The sequence below is a fragment of the Salvelinus alpinus genome, chromosome 17 (assembly GCF_045679555.1).
Source record: "Salvelinus alpinus chromosome 17, SLU_Salpinus.1, whole genome shotgun sequence".
Lineage (NCBI taxonomy): Eukaryota > Metazoa > Chordata > Actinopteri > Salmoniformes > Salmonidae > Salvelinus > Salvelinus alpinus.
Genome location: NC_092102.1, coordinates 19,809,334 through 19,829,231, shown reverse-complemented (window position 1 = coordinate 19,829,231; position 19,898 = coordinate 19,809,334). Strand labels below are relative to the sequence as shown.

The 19,898-nt window shown below is 41.6% G+C and overlaps 1 protein-coding gene across 1 annotated transcript in view; it reads right to left on the bottom strand.

The window, feature by feature from the left end:
- Positions 1 to 1,221: 1,221 nt before the first annotated feature.
- Positions 1,222 to 19,898, bottom strand: part of LOC139542402 (diacylglycerol kinase alpha-like) — a 38,610-nt gene continuing 19,933 nt past the window's right edge. Inside the window, exons 9-24 of the mRNA XM_071347801.1 lie at positions 17,966 to 18,083; positions 17,490 to 17,578; positions 17,189 to 17,308; positions 16,709 to 16,807; positions 11,444 to 11,530; positions 11,149 to 11,222; positions 10,970 to 11,044; positions 8,681 to 8,766; positions 8,408 to 8,497; positions 8,035 to 8,195; positions 7,790 to 7,854; positions 7,571 to 7,661; positions 7,139 to 7,328; positions 6,753 to 6,870; positions 6,599 to 6,659; positions 1,222 to 6,442 (exon numbers count right to left, since the gene is read on the bottom strand). Coding sequence (XP_071203902.1) covers positions 6,365 to 6,442; positions 6,599 to 6,659; positions 6,753 to 6,870; positions 7,139 to 7,328; positions 7,571 to 7,661; positions 7,790 to 7,854; positions 8,035 to 8,195; positions 8,408 to 8,497; positions 8,681 to 8,766; positions 10,970 to 11,044; positions 11,149 to 11,222; positions 11,444 to 11,530; positions 16,709 to 16,807; positions 17,189 to 17,308; positions 17,490 to 17,578; positions 17,966 to 18,083 — 1,602 coding nt within the window. The 3' untranslated portion in view covers positions 1,222 to 6,364. The remainder of the gene's footprint in view (positions 6,443 to 6,598; positions 6,660 to 6,752; positions 6,871 to 7,138; positions 7,329 to 7,570; positions 7,662 to 7,789; positions 7,855 to 8,034; positions 8,196 to 8,407; positions 8,498 to 8,680; positions 8,767 to 10,969; positions 11,045 to 11,148; positions 11,223 to 11,443; positions 11,531 to 16,708; positions 16,808 to 17,188; positions 17,309 to 17,489; positions 17,579 to 17,965; positions 18,084 to 19,898) is intronic.

The following is a 19,898-nucleotide window of genomic DNA, read 5'->3' as shown; positions in this document are numbered from 1 at the left end:
ATGTAGAGAACTGTGTTTAGTGTTTTGCAAAAAGTGTGTTTTACAATTACAAACTGACTGTAAAGCTGATAATGTGTTTGCAGTTTTGCAGACTTGGTCTGAAGATTAGGTACATGAGTTAATGGTTTCACTGAGTATGCCTCAAGTACCACTTTTAGTGTGTAAGCGATTGTAAAAAACTGTAAACAATACATGAGGTCATGTGCTTCACATTTGTTTTATCATGGCTGTGATGTGGCATAGCCATGAGGCAAAGCAGGTTGGCTAACCACTACAGCCATGACACAAATGTCATAACACGTGTACTTGAGTGTATTATTGCTTTTATACAAAGCGTCACCAGCATTAAAAAGCAAGATTATTTCCCAAACCATCAATTTTTCAACAAAACGTGATGCTAAAAAACTGTCTGTCAAGTGCAATTTTAGGCGTTCTCTGATCGTTAGTTAAATTCGTATTGCCTGTCATGTAAAGCAAAACTACCTAACCACTGTTTGATAGTTCCAGAACTTTGCAGGTTGCTATGGCAAACAAAAGTGGTTGCTATGGAGGCTCTTCTGCCTTGCTAGCTATCCAACTATACAGCTAACACAATGAATTCAGGCTGAAGCTGGAAAGTCCGCAAACTAGCTGCATTTCGTTTCGTTTGACCTGTTTTCATGGTTTCGACTGTCTCGTCCCGACTCGTTCATTATTATGGGCCACAGTGGAGAACGAATTTTAATATTGCTACAATGTTGCAAATATCGGAGATAACGTCTAGATACGTTTTACAGTGGTCAAGTTTATAAATTGCACTGTGCAGATGAGACACAGTGGATCTGTAAAAGTTGTAGTAGTGCGTTGCTAGGTAACCACATAAACGACGGCACTTTTTATGAATGTACTGGCCATGTGTATGCTGTCTAGTATATCATGGGCAGATATAGTCGAACAATGGGAATTCCAAACCACCCATTGTATAAATAGCTTTTAATAATCCATCTGTGAATGTAGCCCATCAACGTAGGTATAAAGTCATAGGGCCCTGCCAATGAGGCCCACACAGAACCAACCGCCGAAACGGAGCAGGTGGCGCCCCCCTGTGATCATGCATATATTTGGTAACCTAAACAGAGTTTGTGAGACCACAACACAATACCTTGATATTTCTTAGGCCTAACTAATAAAGAAACGAATAATCAAATGGTTACCTATTCATTCGATAATAACCACACCACATCATGTCACGATGGTTTATTGGAATATTTTTTAACATTCTCAGGATTTAAGATATGGCTAACCTCCAATTAGATATATTCAATAAGATAAACTGAGGCCTTGCATTGAGAGAGAAGTAAACAATTTGTTTTCAATCCAAACGGTCACTCAATATATTAAAACTAAAAGCTTATTTAAAAAGGACATTTAAGGTCTGCTTTTAAAACAATGAAATGTGGTTTGGCCTTAGGACATTGGGGCAAAGGGTTTCCTGCTTACATACAGAAGCACTAACGAGTGCATAATCATTTCAAATAAAATCTGCATTAATTACAACTTGTGGGTATATTACCACAAGCTTTATGCATTGCAATTCTAAATATTTCATAGCTTAATACATCCTAGAAAAATCTAGATTTTCAATGACCATATATTTACACACACACACACACACACACACTTAGCAAGAAAAGAAACGTCCTCTCACTGTCAACTGCGTTTATTTTCAGCAAACTTAACGTTTAAATATTTGTATGAACATAACTAGATTCAACAACAGACATAAACTGAACAAGTCCCACAGACATGTGACAATCAGAAATGGAATAATGTGTCCCTGAACAAAGGGGGGGGGGGGGGGGGGGGGTCAAAATCAAAAGTCAGTATCTGGTGTGGCCACAAGCTGCATTAAGTACTGCAGTGCATCTCATCCTCATGGACTGAACCAGAAGTGCTGTGAGATGTTACCCCACTCTTCCACCAAGGCACCTGCAAGTTCCCGGACATTTCTGTCCATCCCTCACCCTCCGATCCAACAGGTCCCAGACGTGCTCAATGGGATTGAGATCCGGGCTCTTCGCTGGCCATGGCAGAAGACAGCAGGAAATCACACACAGAACGAGCAGTATGGCTGGTGGCATTGTCATGCTGGAGGGTCATGTCAGGATGAGCCTGCAGGAAGGGTACCACATGAGGGAGGAGGATGTCTTCCCTGTAACGCACAGCGTTGAGATTGCCTGCAATGACAACAAGCTCAGTCCGATGATGCTGTGACACACCACCCCAGACCATGACGGACCCTCCACCTCCAAATCGATCCCGCTCCAGAGTACAGGCCTCGCTCGTTCCTTCGACGATAAATGCAAATCCGACCATCACCTCTGGTGAGACAAAACCGCGACTTGTCAGTGAAGAGCACTTTTTGCCAGTCCTGTCTGGTCCAGCGATGGTGGGTTTGTGCCCATAGGCGACATTGTTGATGTCTGGTGAGGACCTGCCTTACAATAGGCCTACAAGCCCTCAGTCCAGCCTCTCTCAGCCTATTGCGGACAGTCTGAGCACTGATGGAGGGATTGTGCGTTCCTGGTATAACTCGGGCAGTTGTTGCCATCCTGTACCTGTCCTGCAGGTGTGATGTTCGGATGTACCAATCCTGTGCAGGTGTTGTTACACGTGGTCTGCCACTGCGAGGATGATCAGCTGTCCATCCTGTCTCCCTGTAGCGCTGTCTTAGGCGTCTCACAGTACGGACATGGCAATTTTTTGCCCTGGCCACATCTGCAGTCCTCATGCCTCCTTGCAGCATGCCTAAGGCACATTCACACAGATGAGCTGGGACCATGGGCATCTTTCTTTTGGTGTTTTTCAGAGTCAGTATAAAGGCCTCTTTAGTGTCCTAAGTTTTCATAACTGTGACCTTAATTGCCTACCGTCTGTTAGCCGTTAGTGTCTTAACGACCGTTCCACAGGTGCATGTCCATTAATTGTTTATGAGTCATTGAAAAAGCATGGGAAACAGTGTTTAAACCCTTTACAATGAAGACCTGTGAAGTTATTTAGATTTTACAAATTATCTTTAAAAGACAGGGTCCTGAAAAAGGGACGTTTCTTTTTTTGCTCAGTTCACACACACACACACACACACACACACACACACACACACACACACACACACACGTCAAAAGTTTATACACACCTACTCATTCAAGGGTTTCTTTATTTTTTACTATTTTCTACATTGTCAAATAATAGTGAAGAATAATAGTGAAAACTATTAAATAACACGTGGAATTATGTAGTAACAAAAAAGTGTTAAACAAATCAAAATATATTCTAGATTCTTCAAAGTAGCCACCTTTTGCCTTGACAGTTTAGCACACGCTTGGCATTCTCTCTACCAGCTTCACCTGGAATGCTTATCCAACAGTCTTGAAGGAGTTCCCACATATGCAGAGCAGTTGTTGGCTGCTTTTCCTTCACTCTGCAGTCCAACTCATCCCAAACCATCTAATTTGGGTTGAGTGATTGTGGAGGCCTGGTCATCTGATGCAGCACTCCATCACTCTCCTTCTTGTTCAAATAGCCCTTACACAGCCTGGAGGTGTGTTGGGTCATTGTCCTGTTGAAAATCAAATGATAGTCCCACTAAGTGCAAACCAGATGGGATGGCGTATTGCTGCGGTAGCCATGCTGGTTAAGTTTGCCTTCAATTCTAAATAAATCAACAACAGTGTCACCAGCAATGCACCCCCACACTTCCTCCTCCATGGTGGGACCCACACATGCAGAGATCATCCATTGAGGAGGAGGCGTGGTGGTGTGGGGGTGCTTTGCTGGTGACACGGTCAGTGATTTATTTAGAATTCAAGGCACACTTAACCAGCATGGCTACCACAGCATTCTGCAGCGATATGCCATCCCATCTGGTTTGCGCTTAGTGGGACTATCATTTGTTTTTCAACAGGACAATGACCCAACACACCTCCAGGCTATGTAAGGAATATTTAACCAAGATGGAGAGTGATGGAGTGCTGCATCAGATGACCTGGCCACAACCACCCAACCTCAACCCAATTGAGATGGTTTGGGATGAATTGGACCGGGAAAAGGAAAAGCAGCCAACAAGTGCTCAGCATATGTGGAAACTCCTTCAAGACTGTTGGAAAAGCATTGCAGGTGAAGCTGGTTGAGAGAAGAGAATGCCAAGAGTGTGCAAAGCTGTCATGAAGGCAAAGGGTGGCTACTTTGAAGAATCTAAAATCAAAAAAATATTTGTTTAACACTTTTTTGGTTACTACATGATTCAAATCAAAATAAAATTGTATCTGTCACATATAACAAATGAGTCCTTACAGTGAAATGCTTACTTACAAGCCCCTAACCAACAATGCAGTTAAGAAAAATAAGTGTTAAGTAAAAAATAAAAAGTTAGAGCAGCAGTAAAATAACAGTAGCAATATGTGTTATTTCATAGTTGTGATGTCTTCACTATTATTATACAATGTAAAAAATAGTAAAAATAAAGCAAAACCCTTGAATGAGTAGGTGTCCAAACTTTTGACTGGTACTGTACACACACACTTAAAATTATCCTACTAAAATAGAATAACAAATTAGAAAATGCAGTTAAAATAAAAACCTTGCTAAATAAACATTTCACTCAAAGTTTTCAAGCAGAATCATAGCACAGTTTTTCACTCCTTGATAACGCATTAGATGAATTTGGCTAAATTATGACAAAAGGCACACTATAAGTTCTTAACTTGATGTCCACAGTTATATATTTAAGCTATCCTACAGCTGTAGTTTGTAAGGCTTTCATAATATAGACTTGCATTTTGGCAGAACAAAAACATACGTGCTGAACTTTCTGAAAATGTTGGTCAACATATCTCTAAAATATGTACATACCAACTGTTTGACAAACCAAGTTGCTTCAGTCATTTAAAAAGGTCCAATGTAGCCGTTTTTATCTCAATATCTAATCATTTCTACGTAACAATTAAGTACCTTACTGTGACTGTTTTCATTTAAAATGGTCAAAAATAACTTCTAAGCAAAGGGCAATTTCTCAAGCAAGTATTTTGCTAGGACTGTCTGGGAGTGGTCTGAGTGGGGAGGGGAACCTGAAAATGAGCTGTTATAGATGCGATAGAGAGGTCAATGGAACGCAGACCACGGGGGATTGGTGGACATTCAACAAATCTGATCTAACAAAGTGGATATTCTTCAAATCCGTCACGATTGATGCATTTTAACAGGCCCACAATTTGGGCTGGGCGATATATCAAATTATTATGTTTTATTATGTTGGAACATTGCTGTGGGTACTTGCTTCCATTCAACCACAAGAGCGTTAGAGAGGTTGGGTGATTAAGCCTGGCTCGCAGTCGACATTCCAATTCATTCCAAAGGTTGGGGTTGAGGTCAGGCCTCTCTGTGCAGGCTAGTGAAGTTCTTCCACACCGATCTCAACAAACCATTTCTGTATGGACCTCGCTTTGTGCACGGAGGCATTGTCATGCTGAAACAGGAAAAGGCTTTTCCCAAACTGTTGCCACAAAGTTTGAAGCACAGAATCGTCTAGAATGTCATTGTATGCTGTAGTATTAAGATTTCCCTTCACTGGAACTAAGGGGCCTATCCCGAACCATGAAAAACAGCCCCAGACCATTATTCCTCCTCCACCAAACTTTACAGTTGGCACTATGCATTCGGGCAGTTCGAGTTCTCCTGGCATCTGCCAAACCCAGATTCGTCTGTCGGACTGCCAGATGGCGAAGTGTGATTCATCACTTCAGAGAACGCGTTTCCACTACTCCAATGGTGGTGATAATCAAAGTTGTTTTCAACTATATTGAAGTTGATTGATGACTTGATTGGTGAAGATGATTTGATTTAACATGTATTGGGGTTGACATCTATACAAGCATTATACTCCTATTTCTACCTCAACATAGTGTGAAATATACAAACAACAGCATAAATGCAAATGTAGGCTAATTTTGCACATTTTTCGGGATCCCCCCACATTTTCCATGGCATTTTCCTTGTTTTGGTCAACTTCCATTGACCTCTTTACCACATCTGTTGAAACTGACAGAGAGGTTTGGAACTATTTCTTATCAGTCTATTCGCTAATTTACTACCATGGCCAAAACTCCTTCACAGCAAAACAGGCTGAAATGTTAGGCAGTCTCTTCAAACAGCTCTTACACTAAAAGGACATTATAATAATTTGCACAATATTACTCTAACCTCAGAGAGGAAATATATATAAAACACAGGAAAATCACATTTGACTGCACTGGGCAACAAAATGTACAATAATAAGCAAGTGTATACAGGCCAGCCATGTTACAGCTTGAAGCCAGGGAGCAGGCTACTACTTTGAGCTGAAGAAGCTGGACCGGCCCTGGGGAGCCATCAGCATACTGGCCTGGTTCTTGTGTGTGATGTGAATCTAAAGAAGGAATATGAGAAAAAGGTTGCTTTACTCAAATGACCATGTTTAACACCATGTTATATTAACAACATATTATTAGCATCAAGTCCCATGGTCTCTAGCAACTGAACCTGCTTTCAACTCTGCTTGCCAATCTGGCTTCCTAGCACTCACCGTACAGGGTGGCTGCATCCAGGGCTCTCCGTCTATCTGCATCGGTAAAGGTTTCTTAGTCCTGAGAGATGGACAGAGATAAGCAAGATAAGTAGTGGGGATAGAATGTTTTTGTATATCTCAGCCAGTCTGTACACATCTCACAAACACTCACCTGATTGTGATCTGGGAGGTTTTTGCTAGTCGTATAGCGCTCTTGAGTCCTGTATATATCTGTCCCATCTCCATGGCCCCTTCAAGGCCAACCACCTCCAAACGCTGGTCACTGACGTCTGTTACGGAAGATGGAAACACTGAACATGTAATTCACACAGAGAGGCAGTCTTTTTCAGCCTGAGACCAGCTGTTAAGATTCAAACATACGTCTCAACCCATCCAGGGTCAAGGGCCTCTTCCAATGAAAATAACGTTTATCTTTTAACCGCTGTCACATGAGAACTAACATCTCACATGATATCCTAACAATATAATTTACCAGACACACCCTTTAACATTTTGAAATCTTGAGCCCTTGGTAAAAGCCAAGGGATATCGCTGTACCTTGTCCACTGACTTTCAAGACTTCAGGGTCAACAATAACCACAGGCATTTCCTGAGGATTCATCAAGCACTTGCATTCACTCTTCTTGGCTTCTCCCCACAGGTTGGATCCACCGTGCATGCTGGGAATGTTGAGGACAGCGATCCCCTCCATAGAACGGCCACTCAGGTCTAATGGGGTGCCGCAGCACTGAGGGAAGTACAACATCACAGACAGAGCAACTTAATGAGATGCCATAATGAAATAAACACAAGGCATATCGCAGAACTATCAGGTCACCTGTGTTAACCACAACCTTTATGTAATTCTGCACGCTAAAAATATGTGCTTGTTTGCAGACTACGTTGAGGTATGTGTTAAGGTATATATGTTTTTTTAGAAAGCTACTGTGTTTATGAGCTGATGCACAGCTGTTTGTTTGCCATCCTCACCTCAATTGTAAGACATTCATTCAGTTTCTTGCATGAAGCAGAGATGGTCTCTGAGGTGGCAAACTCAAAGTACCACAACTTGTTCTTCATTCTGAAATATTGAACAACATTCTTGGATAAACGTAGGGTCATTTACACCATGCACAAGGTGACTACCCCTAAAAGGTTAGTCCCCACATGTACTATAGGACTCTGGCCTGGTTATTCAAATGTGTTTACCTGCTGTTGAATTTCTGGGGGTGTTTCTCTCTCATCGTATGAAAACGGTGGGCAATAGAGGCGTCCTGTCAACATACAAGTTCTGAAAAGTTGATAACAAAGCATTCTGGTGTGTGCCGTAAGTACGTAGCCTGGTCACACATTTGTTGCTGTCTTCTACGTGAAAATGGCCATAGGAGTTGTCAAGACAGCACAAACTGATCTGGGACCAGGCTAGAAGTTAATTCCCCTTGTTCCTAACTCACCACTCCGATGGAGAAGTAGTTGTTGATGATCTCATAAGGCACAGGGTCTCCTGTCTCCTGGGGGTCCTCTAGGATCACCTCTACATTCCAGCGGTCCATCAGCACCGGGGTGCTGACCTCGATCTCCTTCAGGATCCGACACAGATCTGTCCCATCATAACCTACACAGACCACAGAGGTACACTATAAGGGATAATTCTGTGCTACCAACGGTCCCACACACAAGTACAAAAACATACAAGAAACTAAGATGAAACACCCAGAGACAGTGATTCTTTCATCACATATAGTAGAACTATGGACAGCAAATACTGGATATATGATCCGTGAACACACAACGGGTATAATGAAAAAAGGTCAACCCTGTGCTCACCTCCTCCCCATCTAAGACAACGAGCGAGGTCATTTCCTGTGCCCAGGGGTAATACAGCCACAGGTGGCCGCACTTGAAGATTGGCTTTGTCTGATTGAACCAGAAGGGGAGAAAGAGAGATCAATATTACTCATGTCTACTACACGGGGTGCCATTTCTGTAACATGTTTGAGTCTCTGGTTAGGAAATTCAGTTTGTACTCATAGACAAATCAACTTCAGTGTATCGGCATGTATACCACATGGTTTACCAACATTGTGTACTTGACCCCACCTATGGCATCAAGTATCCAGCCCACAGTGCCGTCCCCTCCGCAAACCAAGATCCTGTAATCCTTCAGATTTCTGAAGAAACACAGCCTGAAACACAGACGTAATATTATGTTATGGGTGCAGGACCGGACCTAAAAGAACATTCACTGATGGTTATGGCATCTCAAACAGATATAAGCCATTCAAGTCAACAAAGAGAGGAATTGTATTTTTTATTTTTGGGGTGATTTCTAAACATCTCTACTAAAACAAAAGATAGGTAAATAAATCTGATAGAAAATGCTTAACAAAGTCATCAAAAACATTGAGATAACCCATGACTAACATCACGGTTATATGTGCAAAACACCAAGTTTATATCAGACACCAAGATCACAGAAGATGACAAAATTTGAGGTAGAATAACTCAATGAACAAAAACATCTATCATAGTACCATTTTGGGAAGATCAGTGATCTTTGTAGTTTTGTTCAATTTGGGACCTGGATATCTTTCTCAGCTCCTTATTGATATTAGTGCCTAGACAATATGCCTACAACAGCACATCACATTTTAAGACATCAAAACAGTGAATTTAGTGAATTTACTGTACAGAGAATGACCTCTTGTTTTCCCAGTTTATTCTAGTTGTTGAAGTCCGCACCGAAGACAGATGTGCCTTGGTTTTCAGGAGACTGTAGAGGTTTCATTTATGTTGAGAGGTAGGAGGGCGACCAGCGTTTCTCATCTCCACAGCTGTTGCTATTCTCTCCAGGACACTCATCCTATTCTGCCTGTGTTCAACCTGCCGCTGCATCATGTCATTAACGGTCAAGGCCAAGTCACTGACTGTACTGAGCAGGCTGGAGCTGCTGGCCAGCCCCTGGCACATTGACTGTAGTGTTGTCAGCTTCCCAGAAGGAGGGAGTGGATCATGATACTTTGTGTTTTCATTGTTTGAGGTTGCATTCTGATAGGGGCCATTATTCTTCAAGTTGAGGGGACAGGTTGCACTAATGCTGGGGCCCAAAGGTAGTCTGACTGAAGCACCATCCAGAGGTAGTGCCAATAGGACTGGAGTTACAGGAGTAACCAAATAACCTCCAAGAGATGTAGGCCCCTCTGAAAGTGAAGATGAATCATAAAGTTAACTAAATGCAAAATCCCATATCTAATGTAATTAAGCAAAAGTAATGTTAACACAACTCACCCTCGGATTTCACAACTGCGACTGATGTTTCTCTTACGAAGGTGCATTCCTCTTCCTCGGTCTTCACATTGATTGACTGTTGCTGCTCAGCCTCAATCTGTGATAGTATCTGATCCTTCAAAACGTCTATAACTGCATGCCCTACAGCAGTACAGTGCAGTACAGCATTATTCAATAATCCTTTATTATTTCTAGCTCTGAGCCTGTCATCTCGCCACCTATGCTTCACGTCGCTTACTGTTCGCCTCACGCCCCCCACTGCATTGATTTCCCATGTAATACTGTCCCAAATTCGATGCCATTCACCACTCCATTTCCCATGAGTAAGATATTTTCGTGGCACATTACCTCCCTGCTCAACACTTGTATCTCTCTTTCGCTGAAATTATTTTTTCGTCTGTGTTTGTCTTCTTTCTTTTGAACATGCAGAGCTGCCTTGCCTCGCATAGTTTATAGCCTGTGATTGAGCCTAATTTGATCCAAATCCATCGAATTTGTTGAGGAATGTATTTATTCACACAATGTTGAACTTTGAATGAGATAGCAAGTTGCTAGCTAGGCCAATCCTCTGTACCCCCCCGAAGTTTCAAAATAAAAGTATTCACCTAAAAACATTTAATTGTATAACATTTTATGAATTTATATAATATTCTAATGGCCTACACAGTAATAAGTTGACTTTTATATAAACTTCGGTCAATTGATCAGTTTACTATAATTTTCGTGGTTTGAATACTTAAAGGACCTCTACTGTGAAAAGTTTGAAGAACGTTTCAAAGAATCCACTAGAATACCATACTTTTAAAAAAAGTTAGCAGAGCTGTTCTATAATTTTGATGCATGCTTTCGCTTTAGAACTTCTCAAAACCGTTGCACTCAAACAATAAGATAACATGAAAGTTTCTGGTAATGAAATTATATTAAGGCTCACACACAATCACACTCCCAAAAAGTAAACGTCTTAAATGTAATTTTTTTAGATTCAAAGTAGCTAAATATACCTTAGTTGTCCAATTAGTGATGCATCACAACAGAGTCATTTTTCATTTCATTCTCATACTGGTCTCTACCATATGCCGTTATCCATATGGGAAACCTTACCCTGGTCCAGGTCCACCATTGGAGAGGTTATACACCTGCCGTGGATTCAGCAAATACTGAAATTTGCGCAGAACTCTGAAATAAAATATAACTTGTCATTGTAAAATACGAAGATTGACATGGTTTCATAGTAAACTATAAATGCCCATTTGTGTAGCAGTGCTCACGAGTAGCCTCACCTTTCTCCCTGCTTGCCTCCACTTTTAGGGTTCACAAACACTAGAAGAGGATGAGTGTCTGGTACCGGATTAATCTGTTCAGGGATAAATAGTTACAGGTTACAGCAGTTTCACAAATGGAGACACGATGTCTACATTGTCAGTGTATTCAGATGGAATATAGCTGTGAGGAACTTCCTAGTGACAAACTCTAAACAAGGTAAAATAGTTAGACACTGCTGTTCATGTGCTCACACCAAGTACTATCCAGCGGTCCTGTGACAGGGAAAGGCCTTGACAGGGTACTAGTATGTACCTGAAGCACCTGTCCATCAGGAGTGGTGTTGTGGTCACTGTCGTCGGCTGAGCTTGAGGAGCCGTTCTTTATGCTGTTTGACCTCTCCTAATGGGGCAAATGGAGAAATGGACAGGCAATTAATGTATTCTTTAATTATTTGTTACTTTTATTTCAAACTTTTTTTTAGGTATTTTCTTAAAACTGCATTGTTGATTAAAGGCTTGTACTTAAGAATTTCACTGTAAGGTCTATTGTCTGTTGTATTTGGCGCATGTGACAAATAACATTTCATTTGAATTGTGCAAAGACCAAGAGGGGTGATTCATCACGAAAGTAGAACAAAAAACAACATTTAATACATATAAGGGTCCTTTGGAGGAAGGATTGTTGACATACACTGAGAGTATAAAACATAAGAAACAACTTCCTAATATTGAGTTGCACCCCTTTTTGCCTTTAGAACAGCCTGAATTCGTCAGGGCATGGACTCTACAAGGTGTCAAAAGTGTTCCACAGGAATGCTGGCCCATGTTGACTCCAATGCTTCCCACAGTTGTATCAAGTTGGCTGGATGTCCTTTGGGTGGTGGACCATTCTTGATACACACACGAAACTGTTGAGCATGAAAAAAATCCAGCAGCGTTGCCGTTCTTGACACACTCAAACCAGTGCGGTTGACAACTACTGCCATACCCCGTTCAAAGGCACTTTTGTCTTGCCCATTCACCCTCTGAATGGCACACATTCACAATCCATGTCTCAATTGTCTCAAGGCTTAAAAATCCTTCTTTAAGCTGTCTCCTCCCCTTCATCTATACTGACTGAAGAGGATTTAACAAGTGACATCAATAAGGGATCATAGCTTTCACCTGGATTCACCTGGTCAGTCTATGTCATGGAAAGTACAGTGCTAATGTTCCTAATGTTTTGTACACTCAGTGTACATTTGAATCTTAAAACATAATTGAGAAAGAATTTATTGAAGTTAGAATATTTGTGACATTTTGGCCTTACCCAGGACTTCTTCAATGTTCCAGCTGTATGTGCTACAAAGCAAACATTGGTTTCATGAAGCTTTACCGCTTGCTCTGTAATATATGAGTAGTAGTATTATTATAATTTTATTTTGTTTGTATTTTTACCCCACTTTTTCTCCCCAATTTCGTGATATTCAATTACGATCTTGTCTCATCGCTGCAGCTCCCCAAAGGGCTCGGGAGAGGCGAAGGTCGAGTCATGCGTCCTCCGAAACATGACCCACTTCTTAACACCCGCCCGCTTAACCAAGAAGCCAGCCGCACCAATGTGCATGAGGAAACACAGTTCAAAATGACAACCGAAGTCAGCCTGCAGGCGCCGGCCCGCCACAAGGAGTCGCTAGAGCGCAATGAGCCAAGTAAAGCCCCCCTGGCCAAACCCTCCCCTAACCTGGATGATGCTGGGCCAATTGTGTGCCGCCCTATGGGACTCCCAGTCACAGCCGGTAGTGACACAGCCTGGGAACGAACCCGGGTCTGTAGTGATGCCTCAAGCACTGCGATGCAATGCTTTAGACCACTGCGCCACTCGGGAGGCCTATAAGTAGTATTTTGATTTCAATAATAATTTTCTTATATTCATTTATGAATATTGAAAATATCAAATTCTTGATTTGGCAAAATGTTCAAGATCTTGTTAAACATGATGATACTCTACGTCTACAGGACAGGAGGTCGGTGGCACCTTAATTGGGGAGGACAGGCTTGTGGTAATGGCTGGAGCGTAATCAGTGGAATGGTATCAAATACATCAAACACGTGGTTTCCACGCCATTCCATTGACTCCATTCCAGCCGTTATTATGAGCCGTCCTCCCCTCAGCAGCCCCCACTGATCAACGGGCATATCACAGTTCCAGATTTGAATCTCTGCTACTTTTAGAGTTATGATCCAATTTGTATGCATTACCAACAGAGTGAATGTGAAAATCGATTCAAAATGGTTGACCTCTGCTGGTAATTTGCAGAATGTGCAATGATACAAGTAAAAGGAGGAGTGTGATTGGTTACTATGGCAATTTCTCTGTTTAAAGCTGCACTATACAGAAATCGCTCCGCCATTTCAGTTTGTGACAAAACAAGCAAGTATAGTGTAGAGAATCCTTGTACCATCTAAACCGTTGTGAAATATTTTCCATAACAAAAAATATTGTATTTTCATATGTTTGAAGCTGGTGTACAAAACCAAAAGTAAAAGACACAAAAATGTACGAACTGGAAGCCTAGAAATAGCACACATAGAACAGATATACCACTTCTTAGACTTGCTTTCAATGAGATAGAAATGTGAGTTATAGATCTGTCAATGTGCATTTGGTCAGGTCGCCCAAAAAGTTATATATTGTAGCTTTAAAATGGGTCATAACTTTGATACGCCTGTAGAATATTATGTTCAATGATATATTGAAAAATTTGCCAAATCTAAAATGGCATCTTTTCAATATTTATGTTTATTTATTTCAATATTCATAAATTAATGTAAGAAAATTGTCATTGACATCAAAATACTATTCATATTACAGACACCAATTTTTGCTTTTGTAACGTTTTTCTTCCATTGGTGAAGGAGAGGACCAAAATGCAGCGCGGCTAGTGTTCAACATGTTTAATTAGACTAATAAACGGTAACACTAATACAAGTAACAAAATAACAAATGTGAAAACCGAGACAGACCTATCTGGTGCAGAACACAAACACAGAGACAGGAAACAATCACCCACAAAATCCCAACACAAAACAAGCCTCCTATATATGATTCTCAATCAGGGACAACGATTGACAGCTGCCTCTGATTGAGAACCATATTAGGCTGGACACAGAAACAGACAAACTAGACACACAACATAGAATTCCCACCCAGCTCACGTCCTGACCAACACTAAACAAGCAAAACACATAAGAACTCTGGTCAGGACGTTACAGCTTTGTAGCACTTACAGATGAAACATTATGGAGTAACAAATGTTCCAATTTGAATTAATTACTTCTCAATTATGCTTTAAATGGAAAATCAGCAGTTGCTACATCTATTTTTGGACTTATAAATTAATGATATACACTGGTCAAAAAAATAAAGGGAACACTTAAACAACACAATGTAACTCCAAGTCAATCACACTTCTGTGAAATCAAACTGTCCACTTAGGAAGCAACACTGATTGACAATAAATTTCACATGCTGTTGTGCAAATGGAATAGATAAAAGGTGGAAATTATAGGCAATTAGCCAGACACCCCCAATAAAGGAGTGATTCTGCAGGTGGTGACCACAGACCACTTCTCAGTTCCTATGCTTCCTGGCTGATGTTTTGGTCACTTTTGAATGCTGGCGGTGCTCTCACTCTAGTGGTAGCATGAGACGGAGTCTACAACCCACACAAGTGGCTCAGGTAGTGCAGCTCGTCCAGGATGGCACATCAATGCGAGCTGTGGCAAGAAGGTTTGCTGTGTCTGTCAGCGTAGTGTCCAGAGCATGGAGGCACTACCAGGAGACAGGCCAGTACATCAGGAGACGTGGAGGAGGCCGTAGGAGGGCAACAACCCAGCAGCAGGACCGCTACCTCCGCCTTTGAGCAGGAGGAGCACTGCCAGAGCCCTGCAAAATGACCTCCAGCAGGCCACAAATGTGCATGTGTCAGCATATGGTCTCACAAGGGCTCTGAGGATCTCATCTCGGTACCTGATGGCAGTCAGGCTAACTCTGGCGAGCACATGGAGGGCTGTGCGGCCCCACAAAGAAATGCCACCCCACACCATGACTGACCCACCGCCAAACCGGTCATGCTGAAGGATGTTGCAGGCAGCAGAACGTTCTCCACGGCGTCTCCAGACTCTCTAACGTCTGTCACATGTGCTCATGTGCTCAGTGTGAACCTACTTTCATCTGTGAAGAGCACAGGGCGCCAGTGGCGAATTTGCCAATCTTGGTGTTCTCTGGCAAATGCCAAACGTCCTGCACGGTGTTGGGCTGTAAGCACAACCCCCACCTGTGGACGGCGGGCCCTCATACCACCCTCATGGAGTCTGTTTCTGACCGTTTGAGCAGACACATGCACATTTGTGGCCTGCTGGAGGTCATTTTGCAGGGCTCTGGCAGTGCTCCTCCTGCTCAAAGGCGGAGGTAGCGGTCCTGCTGCTGGGTTGTTGCCCTCCTACGGCCTCCTCCACGTCTCCTGATGTACTGGCCTGTCTCCTGGTATCGCCTCCATGCTCTGGACACTACGCTGACAGACACAGCAAACCTTCTTGCCACAGCTCACATTGATGTGCCATCCTGGACGAGCTGCACTACCTGAGCCACTTGTGTGGGTTGTAGACTCCGTCTCATGCTACCACTAGAGTGAGAGCACCACCAGCATTCAAAAGTGACCAAAACATCAGCCAGGAAGCATAGGAACTGAGAAGTGGTCTGTGGTCACCACCTGCAGAATCACTCCTTTATTGGGGGTGTCTTGCTAATTGCCTATAATTTCCACCTTTTGTCTATTCCATTTGCACAACAGCATGTGAAATTTATTGTCAATCAGTGTTGCTTCCTAAGTGGACAGTTTGATTTCACAGAAGTGTGATTGACTTGGAGTTACATTGTGTTGTTTAAGTGTTCCCTTTATTTTTTTGAGCAGTGTATCTTATAAATGCCTCATGAGCTTAGTTCAACTGCTGTTACTCATCAGAACTCCAAATATGAGCTTTCTTTCTCCAATGTTTGTAAACAAAGAAAATGTAAACAAACACAAAACTATCATTTTGATATCATGGACGGTCAATCCTTACTATGTCTATGAATTTGAGAGCTATTAAATTCCTCCAACCCCATCCCTCAGCTTTTTACTGAACCATGGGTGGGAGGCCACTTTGTTATTGTTCCTACTGCTGATTGCTGCTTTAAGATACAAATGTCAAATATATTTCAACAATCCTTCATCCAAAAGGACCCTTTGATTAATTAAATATAGTGAAAATCCCAAATCATGGTCTTTTTTGTTCTAATTTCATGAGGATCACCCAGAGGCACAAAATAAAACAAGAAGCAATGACAATATGATAACCAAATGTATCGTTTCTCAAGCTGGAAATTTTAGATATCCTACTATTACCATTGCATGCGAGTGAATGTTATTTTTAAGATAAGAAAAAAGTTATTTCGCACAGTTGAGGTTCCTAAACATATATCTCTGTGAGCTTTATACAGTATATTCCATTTTACAGTGTTGGACAACTAACAGGGCAGTAGGTGATCCAGTACCTTTATAACAGGGTAGATAGCCCAGGGGGGGAGGATATGGTCTCTGAGAGGTCCACAGTTACAGCTGGAGGGCTCCTGGGAGGCACAGTCATCATGGCGCTGGAACACAGCCAGAGATATAGCTAGCTCTTATCAAATTATTAATGAATAAAGCCAATAACATTTTATTTCTAAAACCCTTTCTGCATCAACAGTAGTCACAAAGTGCTTATGTTATATATATATATATATCTATTTTTTTTTTTTTAAAGTTGTGAGTCTTTTATTTGTATAAAATGTAAAAAAAATAAAAAAACACCCCAGTGTTTTATTGTTAAAATATGTAGTTCCAGACGTAGCTCTTTCAAAACCACTCCATTAACAGATATCACAACAGATTGTAATGTAAATCCTCTGCGTGGAAGAAAACATCTGGCCTAATAATTCCAAGTGGCCTGACTCACACGACCACAGAGCTACTCAGGAGCCCTCCCTCCTCACCATGGAGTGGCACCAGACACAGTGTTTTCCCGTCAGCCCGTGATAACTCTTGATCTTCTTCTGACACTTGTCACACTTCCCAGAGTCACAGTTCCCACTGACCCAGTCATGGGTTGGAACCTGAGGCAGGAGACACAGGCCCAGTAAGATGCAAGACAGACATACTGTACATAAACAGGGACAAAGAGAATGGCTCAGACATTCAAATTACAACATACACTAAGAATGAAGAGGCATTGGAAATATTAAGATAACATTTTACAATGGAATTTTCAGTTGTTTGGAAAAAAAACACTCATACCCCTGTGTCTTTCTTAGACTTGACATAGGTCCTGGTACAGGGAGCTGGGTTTATGTTGGCACAGCGTCCATGGACCGTGTATTTACAGCCTTGAAAACAAAGGCAAGTAAACAATGCATTACGTGTCTCCATTGTTGAACTATTATTGTCATTCTCTCTCGTTTATTGATTTAATTAATCATGTTAGTCAAGACTAGAAACGAGGGTGACGATTAAGTAGGCAATAAACATTGCCACTACATTGTTTTTCTATGAAAATAATTTTGAAATATACTGCAATGCAGGGATGTCATAAGTCATTATGACATATCTTAGCATACATTTTAGCGTAATCCGATTATGAGTATGAGATTTCATTAACTTGCTTTCAATTACATGATCAAGATAGATGTCTTTCTGCTCAAAAATGAGCTTTGAGTGGATTGAGAACGTTAAATTGTACTGCCCTCTAGTGGTGAGACTAGACAGTGACTCACAGGTGCAGCAAAGCCCCTGTTTCCTTAGTCCTAGCAGCATGCTCTGACAAACGTTGCAGTAGACAGGCTTGTTGAAATGCTTCATCCTCCATAGGTGCTGCCCATCCTTCTGAGTCATCTGGTATGTGGAGGGAGAGAAAATACATATTATGTTATCATCAATGAAATATATAAAGTATGTGCTTTTGAATCTATTTTTATGTAGTTTGCTGACAATTTTTGCACACTTCTAGAACAAACACTGAATCTCAGAGTAAATGTCTATACTCCGCATAATCATTTCATATTAATCATATTTGGAAAGCACTATGTAAGCAATGCAAGCATTGATACACATCTCATTCTAATATTGGCTCATGGTTGGAAATTGGGGTGTCATCTGCAATTAGTGATTCTATTAGCAGCAAAAATAATCAACACCAATCCTAACCCAGCTAGCACATTTCCCATTGGGCACAGATGTCACTTCCACGTCTCTTCCACATTGGTTCAACATAATTTCGTTGAAATTACGTTAAAACAACATTGATTCAACCAGTGTGTGCCCAGTTCCTTGGAAATTGTGGGAATGTGTGTAGGGTGTTTTTGGTTTTCAGATTGGTTGCGGGAACTACCTTTTCTGACCGGTAAAACAGATTTTTTCTAAAACATTCTAAGAACAAAAGCGAACATTCCAGACCGTTCTGGAAACATTTGTTTTTAGGTTGCATGGAGGTTCTGAGAACCTTTACTTGAGTTCCTTGGATGTTTTCCTGGGAGGTTTTAGTAACACTCAGAGAACGGAAATTATAGGTTATTTGAAGCTAATTAAACAACATTCTGAGAACATTCTCTAAATGTTCTGAATGTTTTCTTATGGTTATTAATATAAGTTTTCTTAACACTAAGAACAAAATGTAAAGGTTATTCAGATGCTTTTAAAATAACTTCCTTAAAACCTTTAGTGAATGTTTCAATAAGACTTTTAATGACACTGCAAGTACAGATAGAAATGAATTCGCGTGGAAAACATATTTTCTATTGTGACGCAGCATCAGTGAAATTCAAACCTATGATCTTCTATTCTCTATCCATGGAATTAGTATACTGCGCGACCAGGGTAGAGCTAGCATACCAGGGTTTTTTACACATACAAAGCTGTTCATTTTAGTCTATTCAAACGGACCCCATTTCAAAGGAAACAAGCACGCATTAAGATCAGGTGTGGTCAATTAGTGTGCACACTTAAAGAAGATAGAGAGTGCCTCCCGAGTGGCTCAGCGGTCTAAGGCACTGCCTCGCAGTGCTTGAGGCGTCACTACAGACCCGGGTTTGATCCCAGGCTGTGTCACAGCCGGCCGTGACCGGGAGACCCATGAGGCGGCGCACAATTGGCCCAGCATCGTCCGGGTTAGGGGAGAGTTTGGTCGGACGGGATTTCCTTGTCCCGCCTCGCTCTAGCGACTCCTTGTGGTGTGCCGGGTGCTTGCATGCTGGGAGGTGTTTCCTTCGACACATTGGTGCGGATTGCTTCCGGGTTAAGCGGGCAGTGCAGGGTTGTGTTTTGGAGGACGCACTCTTCCAGAGTCCGTAGAAGAGTTGCAAGGGGTAAATGTAAAATAATTGACTGAAAATGCTATATTTAAATATCTAATTTACATAAGTATTCACTGCCCTTTGCTATAACACAAACATTTTTGCTCAGGTGCATACAATTTCCTTTGATCATCCTTGAGATGTCACTACAACTTGATTGGAGTCCACCTGTGACCAATTTAATTGTTTGGACATGATTTACACACTTGTCTCTATAAGGTCCCACAGTTGACAGTGCATGTCAAAGCAGAAACTATACCATGAAGTCCAAGAAACTGTCCGTTTATCTCCGAGAAAGAATTGTGATAACGTCTATATCTGGGGAAGGGTATAAGACAATTTATAGTGTTCAAAGTGT